Source organism: Epinephelus fuscoguttatus, linkage group LG6, assembly GCF_011397635.1.
Source record: "Epinephelus fuscoguttatus linkage group LG6, E.fuscoguttatus.final_Chr_v1".
Classification (NCBI taxonomy): Eukaryota; Metazoa; Chordata; class Actinopteri; order Perciformes; family Serranidae; genus Epinephelus; species Epinephelus fuscoguttatus.
The window spans coordinates 46,919,595-46,929,338 of record NC_064757.1 but is presented as its reverse complement, the minus strand read 5'-3'; the positions used below and the strand labels follow the sequence as shown (position 1 = coordinate 46,929,338).

The following is a 9,744-nucleotide window of genomic DNA, read 5'->3' as shown; positions in this document are numbered from 1 at the left end:
CCCTACACGATCTCATCTGTAGCATTTCATTGACCACCATTTTGTCCTCTGATTCAGAAACTCTTAAACTCCTCCTCCTGCTCCCAACAGTTTGTCTCTTCTTATCAGGTCTGAGATGCTCTGTGAATAACTTTTATCTTTACAAGGACCTCGTAGCACAAGGAGGCTTTGTGAATACGACCCCAGAAGTTCTGAGACTTTTCAGGACTGATCCTCCAACAGGCAGAAACTTCAGATGTAAAACTAGATCTGACAGAACCTGAACCACTGTCACCTCTCAGTTCTGAATCTGTTACTGACACAAACCGTCTGAATGTTTCTCTGACTTTAATTATCTGACTGAACCACAACGTCTCAGTCTCTTGATAACAACATCATCTCTTCTTCATATTTAATCATCATCCTGAGGAGAAACAGCTGAGTGTGTGTTTACCTTCACATAGGAGTCACATGACCTGAGGAGTCCTCTGGCCTGGTGGACTGTGGACACACAAACACAGACACAGTGACTGTCAGTAACAGGACTCTGCTGCCCCCTGCTGGCTGCCTGAGAAGCAGCAGCTAGAGGAGCTCCTCTCTTATTGATCACGTTCTTGATCAGGTGATTGATCAGGTTATTGATCAGACTCTTCAGACACTTTTGTCTGACTCTTCAGTCATCCTGTCACTTACTATGGATGATGAGTTGTCCCGCCTCCGGAGTGATTGACAGCTGCAGCTGACCTATAAACAGAGAAATGATCAATCGATCTGAGGACGTTAAATATCTGATCAATATCTGATCACTAATCAATCGTACCTCTGCCTCTGATCACTGATGGGTGGACCCTCCTCCTCCTCCTCCTGGTCCTGGTCCTGATCCCTGGTGTCTCCCTCTGTCCTCTCTCAGACCTGCTGGTCCTAGTCTCTGAGACTAGACCTGCTGTGGACCTGGTTCTGGTCTCTGAGGACTGATCTGAGACCAGACCTGCTGTGGACCTGGACCTGACCTGGACCAGGGCACACATTTATTTATTAATTTATTTATTTTATTTATTTACCTTTATTTAACCAGGTGAGTCAGTTGAGAACAGTTCCTCATTTACAATGACGACCTGGGCAAGAGGCAGCACAGAGAGTCAGACACATTCAATCACAGTGAAACAATCAATCGGACACAGTATATAAAAAACACACACAACACATAACAAACGTATGAGCTAAAAGTGGTAGCGCTGACATGTCAGGAGGAGGTTCAGGACCAGGATCAGACTCTCAGAGTGGATCTGTGACTGACCTCACAGGTGGACTCTGTGGTCCTGGTCCATCTGACCCAGGTCGGTGTCCTGTGATCAGTCTTGATCCTGGTCTTCCTGATGTGGGCCACTCTGACCTCAGGTCTGCACAACTGGGCTTGACCTGACCTGAGTCCAGACCCAGACCAGACTGAGGTCCTGGTTCTGCTGCAGAGACACATCAGAGTCTGAACCTGCAGTTATTGATCAGTGATCAATAATCAATCAGATCATGTCTCACCATCTGTCTCTCATGTCTCTCAGGGTCTGTGTCCTCCTCTGAACATCATCTCCTGGATCAAGATTCTCCTGACAGCCCCCTCCTGTCCTCCTCCTCTTCATCTCCTCCTCCTCCTCCTCCTCTCTGCACCTCCTCTTACCTGCAGGAGGAGGACACTGGGCCTCCTGGTGCAGCTGGAGGACAGCTCCACCACAGGGCCTATCAGAGGACAGGGAGCAGAGCCACGTTAACACAAACTGATTCGGATGTTAAATCTTTCATCAGCGTGTGTTTTTAACAACATCAGGTTTAATTTAAAGGCTCTGTACTCGTCACGTTTTATTACCAGCGTTTTATGACTTTTAACAGAGACGTTCATCACTTCCTGTTTCCTCTGACAGTCTGCAGACTGATCTCTATGTGACGGACACAGGACAAAGTTTCCCATAAGATCTAAAGGATGAGACATCATCAACGCCCTGAGTGTCTTCTCTCTGTTCAGCTAACAGAGACACTAGCTAACGTTAGTTAAGACATGGAGTCTGCTAACAAACAACCGTCACACCGAGTCCAACATGTTGTGTTTCTGTTAGATACATGTTGCAGCGGCATCCCGGCGGAGACAGACCTTCACTTAGCTTCTGTAGCATCTCAGATTTAGACCAAGTATCTGATCTTGAGTCCCTGACAGATCAGTAAACTTCCTGTTACTGCAGTAAAACACAGGTTCGACCCCACGCTGCCGCTGGACACCAGCCACCCTGAACCCCAGGGCTGAGGTTTACACTGAGTGGATCTGAGCTGCTGCAGCAGCTAAAGTCTGAGCTGCCGTCAGCTCTCCTCCCAGGGAAGTGATGTTCTGGTGGTGCGGAGTGAGGCGGAGGGTCAGCGGGCGGGGCTAACTTGCCGTCTCTCGTCTCATTGGTTGTCTAATAAACAATAAATCATCACATTCACTTATCAGAAATTCAGTGAATAAAAACATCTTAACATTGAAGGAACTTTAACATGTGAAATACTTTGCTGGCTAACATTAGCTAACGTTAGCTCCCTTGCTAACACAAAAGAAAATACAGTCTAATAACGTCGTCTAACTCATCCAGACAGCTGATCTGACTGGGTTATTAGTTAGCAAAACCGAATCAACCAACACCATATCAGTACAGCACAGTTTATTTACAGCCAGATAGCTAACCGTAGCTTGCTTGTTAACTTTATCACTAGACAAATACTGAGTGGACATGTCAGTCCGCTGGCTCACTGAGTTCATCGCTAATGGACGCACTTGGTAAACGGACCTACACCTGATTAGAGTCTTTGTAGTCTTTGTAGTCCTTTAACACTCGAAGCTCGTTAACACCACAGAGTCACATTCACACGTTCACACACTGATGGCCGAGGCTTACACACAGGAGGCCACCTGCTGCTCAGTTAAACATTCACACACGTTCACACAGTGATGGAGCAGCTGTCAGGAACAGTTTAAGCTTCAGGATGTTCCTCAGTGATACTCTGACATGTTGATCTGAGCAGTCGGGGACCGAACCACCGAGCTTTAGAGGACGAGCTGCTGAACCTCCTGAACCACAGCTGCTCCTCTATTAAGAGACCTTAGGGACTGTTCTGCATTTGTCAGAGTAGGGGGCGTGGCTGCAGTGTGACCCCTCCCTCCTCCATAAATGAGTTTTTGACAAGAGTTTATTTTTGGACGAATTTTAAAAGAGACAAAATAAAGTGATTTTAAATTAAATATCTGTTTAAAGATGAGATTTGTTTATGGGGCCGTTTTCTGATGGAATTGTTGTCGGACACGATATGTTGAGGGACTGTATTTTTACAGTTTCTGGCTGACAGATGGGTCAGCTTGGTGATTTTTAAAGAAAACCTTGTTTAAAAGATTTTTTTTAATTGCCAAAATCACATCACCAAAATTTGCAAAAAAAATGAGGAAAGCATTCTTTTCTTTAATGATTGGCAGTAATATAAATCCAAAATACAACCATTTAAATCTGTCCCTCCGTATTGCTTAAAATATAATTTGATATACCTTCACCTATTTGAACACAGGTGAACACAGGTGAACACAGGTGAGACGATGCATTAACCAGCTGGTTTGTTTCAGTTTTGCTTGAGCACTGAGGAAGAAACATCTGAAACAGGAAGGGAAGCTGCAGCTTGTCACACTGATTGGAGGTAACGAGGAGGATTAACAGATTAACACACACACACACACACACACACACACACACACACACACACACAGAAACGTGTCCTTCTGAGGACCGTCACTTTAATGAGAGGCAACGTTTAACACTCAGTGTGAAGTTCACTTTGTTCTGTTTAAATCTCAGTCACTCATTAAACTGATTCATTCATTCATCCAAACTCTTCATCAGAAGCAGAAACAACATATGAAAACTCTGAAAACACCAAAACACCTTCAGTCACAGTTTATCTGATGTGAATGAGCTCCACTTATTAAAATAACGTTTAAAACTTCTGAAAAGTTTCAACATGTTAAAATCTCAACATGATGAAAGATGAAAACTTTGACTTCAAACGTCTCAAACTTCAGCTGCTGAGTTTCCTTCAAACTTCTGACTCAACTTCACCTAATAAATCTCAACACTGAAACATTTCAAACTTGTCTTTAGTTTCACATTTTAAAGCTTTTGTAGTGTTTAAAGTAAACTTTCAGTGACTGAATTCTGTGTTTGTGTGTTAAAGATTAAATTTGTTCAGTCCTTACAGGAAGTTTGTTTTTATATCCGAACTCTGTGAAACTCATCAGATCTGTTTAAATGTATTAAAGTTACAGACTCACCTTTTTCTGCTGCAGTGGAGCACCTCCATCACAATCTGTAACCAACAGTCTAACCGACCTACAGTCTGATTAACCAACAGTCTAACTGACCTACAGTCTGATTCTTTAACACTCTCCAACAGTCTAACAGTCGTCTCTGTGTTCGTCTCTCTGCTATTTGTGTTTCTTGAATTTTCCCTCTGAAGTAAAGAAAAAAAAATTCAAACCAGCAGCAGCTCTTCGCCCGTTCAAGTTCAAACTAACACACATCATCACTTCCTGTCTGCTCCTTCAAAATAAAAGCTTATTTTTTTCTTGTTAAATATCACAAACATTTTAAAAATCGCTGAGAAACAGTCTAATCCTGTGGTCCTGATGGACTCAGTGTCTCTTCTGGAGCTTTTGATCAGATCACATGATCTTCATCTTTGTATCACATGATCTTCATCTTCATCAGAGAAGCTGAACTTTTCCCTTCTTCAATCCTGAAAACTTATTTTTATTTGTAAATAGAGACCGAATCATGTGACCTGATTATAGCTCCAAAAGATCAAGATGAGGATGGGGATGAAGATGAGGATGAGGATGAACATGAACATGAACATGAGGATGAAGATGACAGGTACACCATGTCAGATACAGTGAGACAGACACAGTGTGTCAGATACAGTGAGACAGATACAGTGAGACAGATACAGTGTGACAGATACAGTGAGACAGATACAGTATGTCAGATACAGTGTGTCAGATACAGTGAGACAGATACAGTATGTCAGATACAGTGTGTCAGATACAGTGAGACAGACACAGTGTGTCAGATACAGTGTGACAGATACAGTGAGACAGATACAGTGAGACAGACACAGTGTGTCAGATACAGTGAGACAGATACAGTATGTCAGATACAGTGAGACAGACACAGTGTGTCAGATACAGTGAGACAGATACAGTGTGTCAGACACAGTGTGTCAGATACAGTGTGACAGATACAGTGAGACAGACACAGTGTGTCAGACACAGTGGGACAGATACAGTGAGACAGATACAGTGAGACAGATACAGTGTGTCAGATACAGTGAGACAGATACAGTGTGACAGACACAGTGTGTCAGATACAGTGAGACAGATACAGTGTGTCAGATACAGTGAGACAGATACAGTGTGACAGACACAGTGTGTCAGATACAGTGAGACAGATACAGTGTGTCAGATACAGTGAGACAGACACAGTGTGTCAGATACAGTGAGACAGACACAGTGTGTAAGATACAGTGATGTCATCAACATCAGGTCTGACTCTGTAACTCGGCATCATTTACTGTCTGTTCTGACCCACAATCCTCTGCAGCTGATGATACAGCACATCAGATGATTGACAGCTGTCAGTCTGACAAACAACAGTCACACAGTAAGAACAGCAGAGCTCTGAGGGTGGATCTGTGTCTCTGGAGGACTCAGTGGATGGTGTTTTGTTGTATCTCCATGGTAACAGATATAAAAGCCAGAGGGTCAAAGGTCAGGGTGTGATGTCAGGAGACAGTAGTGTAGCTGCAGCACACAGTGAAAGTAAAAAGGTGACTGACGTACAGGAAAATGTTCTGGATAAACACACTCGGCCCTAAAACGGTCAACTGATGTTTTTATAAATAAAATTAAATTGAATAAATAATAATACTCAGTTTAATATCTGGAATCATCTCCAGAGTTTTATTGTGAAAACCCATCCTCAACTTCCTGTGGTGTTGGTGTCAGTGTGTCCGACTGAGGTCACTTCCTGTTGTTCCAACACACACACACACACACACACACACACACACACACACAATGAGGGTCCACATGTGTTTGTCATTAACAGAAGGGGGGGGGGTTTCCATGGCGACAGACCAAACTCCACATTTAAGGGGGGAGAGGCACTTCCTGTTCTTCAGACTGTCACACAGAGTCAGACTGACAGTTACAATGTTTTATTGATGTTTTCGATGTTTTATTATATTATATTATATTACACTATATTATATTATATTATATTATATTATATTATATTATATTATATTATATTATATGACATTACATAATATTATATTACATTACATTATTTTATATTACATTACATAATATTATATTATATTTCATTATAGCCTCAGCCTCAGCAGAGAAGCCCAGACAGTCCTCTCCCCAGCCACCTCCGTCAGCTCTTCCGAGGGAACCCCGAGGAGTTCCCAGGCCAGCCGGGTGATGTAGTCCCTCCAGCGTGTCCTGGGGCGGCCCCGAGGTCTCCTCCCGGTTGGACATGCCCAAAACACCTCCCAAGGGAGGCATCTGGGAGGCATCCTTACCAGATGCCCGAACCACCTCAACTGGCTCCTCTCAATGTGGAGGAGCAGCGGCTCTACTCCGAGTCCCTCCCAGATGTCTGAGCTCCTCACCCTATCTCTAAGGCTGAGCCCAGCCACCCTGCGGAGGAAACTCATTTCGGCCGCTTGTACTCACGATCTCACTCTTTCGGTCACTACCCAGAGCTCGTGACCATAGGTGAGGGTTGGAACATAGATCGACCAGTAAATCGAGAGCTTCGCTTTCTGGCTAAGCTCCCTCTTCACCACAACAGACCGGATAAGCGCCTGCATCACTGCTGACGCCGCCCCAATCCGCCTGTCAATCTCCCGCTCCATCCTACCCAAGGATGACTTCCTGACCCTCAGAAGGGTAGTCCGTTCAGCGGAGCGGACTATCAGAGCCCCCCTCCCTAACCTGCAGGTTATTTATACAAAACGCTGCAGGTTACAGGCCAGGAAGATCCTGAAACAGCCCAGCCACCCCGGACACTCTCTCTTCTCCCTCCTGCCATCAGGCCGGCGTTACCGCTGTCTGAAGACAAAGACTGAGAGGCTGAAGAACAGTTTCTACCCCCATGTCATCCGTCTGCTCAACTCTGAGCCTAAACTGGATTAAAAAACACTGCATTACTGCACTTTATTGACACAGCTGCAATATTGAAATTACATGTATATACACAGAGTTACCCCCTTTTAAGTTTACACCTTAAGTTTATAGTTTATAACTTATTTATTCATTTATTTTTATTCTATTTTATCTTAGTCTAACTTTCTCAGCTATACACTTATACTTATATTTTCTTATCTTGTGTGCTGTGTGAAATTCATGTTTTCTCCTCTACTGGCAGCAGGTATAAAAACACATTTCACTGGGCATTGTACTATGTATAATTGTGCATGTGACAAATAAAACCTACCTTACCTACCTTACCTTACCCTCACTCATGAACAAGATCCCGAGATACTTAAACTCCTCCACCTGAGGCAGGACCTCCCCCCTGACCTGGAGTGGGCAATCCACCCTTATCCGGCTGAGGACCATGGCCTCAGACTTGGAGGTGCTGATTCTCATCCCAGCCGCTTCACACTCGGCTGCGAACCGTCCCAGTGAGAGCTGGAGGTCACTGTTCGATGGAGCTAGGAGGACCACGTCATCCGCAAATAGCAGGGACGAGATCCTCCGCCTAGAAATTCTGTCCATGAAAGTTATGAACAGAACCGGTGACAAAGGGCAGCCCTGGTGGAGTCCAACCCTCACCGGGAACAGGTCCGACTTACTGCCGGCCACGCGAACCAGACTCATGCTCCTTCGGTACAGGGACTGGATGGCCCTTAGCAAGGGGCCACCAACCCCATACTCCCGGAGCACCCCCCACAGGATGCCCCTGGGGACACGGTCGTAAGCCTTCTCCAAATCCACAAAACACATGTGAACTGGTTGGGCGAACTCCCATGCCCCCTCCAGCACCCTGGCGAGGGTAAAGAACTGGTCCGCGGTTCCACGTCCGGGATGAAAACCACATTGCTCCTCCTCAATCCGAGGTTCAACTATCGACCGGACCCTCTTCTCCAGAACCCTCTGTAGTTGGAACACACCCTCTGGTCCCCTTTCTTGAAGATGGGGACCACCACCCCGGTCTGCCACTCCAGAGGCACTGCCCCCGATATTATATTACATTACAATATATTATATTTTATTATATTACATTACATTATATTATATGATATTATATCACATCACATAATATTATATTACATTACATTACATTACATTACATTAAATTATATTATATTATATCATATTATCGCCCAGTCACTCTCTCCACCTGCATATAGAACACTCTCTCCGCCCTCACCCTCCCTGTAAATCCAGCCCCCATGGACCTTGTCAACATCTACAACAACACGCTGTCTACCTCCCTTAACCAACTGGCCCCCCTAAAAACCAAAACTGTCACCTTTACTCACTTGGCCCCCAAATAAGACAACTAGAACAACTACACAAGAAAACCGGTCTCACAGTACACGCCCTCGCCTACAAAGAGCACATGCACCTCTACAAATCATCACTCAACGAAGCCCGCTCTGTCTACTACTCTGGCATCATTCACTCTGGATCCTCCAACCCACGCACTCTGTTTTCCACCATAAACTCCTCAAACTCCAGGACAACATATCATCCTCATTCACCCCGGAGAAATGCAACAACTTCCTATCTTTTTTCCACTCCAAGATAGAAAGCATCCACAACCAGCTTGCCACCTCCTCTGCCACCACCCCCGACCCGGAACCCCCACCTCCTTCATCCCCTAACCACCGGCTTTCCCTCTTCTCACCCATAGCCACAGCGGACATCTCCAAAATACTCTCCACCATGAAATCATCCACCTCCCCGCTGGACCCCATACCCTCTGACCTCATCAAAGCCTGTTTCACCTCTCTCGCACCACTTATCACGGACACCATCAACTCCTCCCTTACCTCTGGCATTGTTCCCCCACCTCTTAAGCTCGCTGCCATCACCCCCTTCCTTAAAAAACCTGGCCTTGACCCTGACGACTCCAACAACTTCAGACCCATTTCCAACCTCCCATTCTTCTCAAAACTACTGGAAAGAGCCGTCGCGACACAACTCAAGCAATACCTCCTCTCCAATAGCCTGTATGAAACATTCCAATCCCGCTTCCGAACCCACCACAGCACTGAAACAGCATTACTCAAAGTTACAACCAACCTTTTACTCTCCTCTGACTCCGGCTCCCTCACCATTCTCCTCCTCCTCGACCTCAGTGCTGCCTTCGACACCGTCAATCACTCCATCCTCCTCAGCCGTCTGCAATCCATTGGCATCATTGACTCAGCCCTCTCCTGGTTCACCTCCCACCTGTCTGAAAGATTCCACTACATCTCCATCAACAACCACAAATCCCACACCATCCCTGTCTCACACGAAGTCCCTCAAGGCTCAGTGCTTGGCCAGATCCTCTTCATTCTCTACATGCTCCCACTAGGTCACATCATCCGCCGCCATGGTCTTCACTTTCATTGTTATGCCGATGATACCCAGCTTTACATCACTGCCACAGCCATTACCCCTGCCATTCTCTCTAC

The 9,744-nt window shown here is 45.4% G+C and overlaps 1 protein-coding gene across 1 annotated transcript in view; it reads right to left on the bottom strand.

Moving 5' to 3' along the window:
• LOC125890898 (regulator of G-protein signaling 3-like) overlaps nt 1–4,541 on the bottom strand; it is a 35,900-nt gene extending 31,359 nt beyond the window's left edge. Inside the window, exons 1-6 of the mRNA XM_049579790.1 lie at nt 4,319–4,541; nt 1,516–1,713; nt 1,277–1,442; nt 800–989; nt 673–723; nt 434–480 (exon numbers count right to left, since the gene is read on the bottom strand). Coding sequence (XP_049435747.1) covers nt 434–480; nt 673–723; nt 800–989; nt 1,277–1,442; nt 1,516–1,713; nt 4,319–4,347 — 681 coding nt within the window. The 5' untranslated portion in view covers nt 4,348–4,541. The remainder of the gene's footprint in view (nt 1–433; nt 481–672; nt 724–799; nt 990–1,276; nt 1,443–1,515; nt 1,714–4,318) is intronic.
• Nucleotides 4,542–9,744: the final 5,203 nt, after the last annotated feature.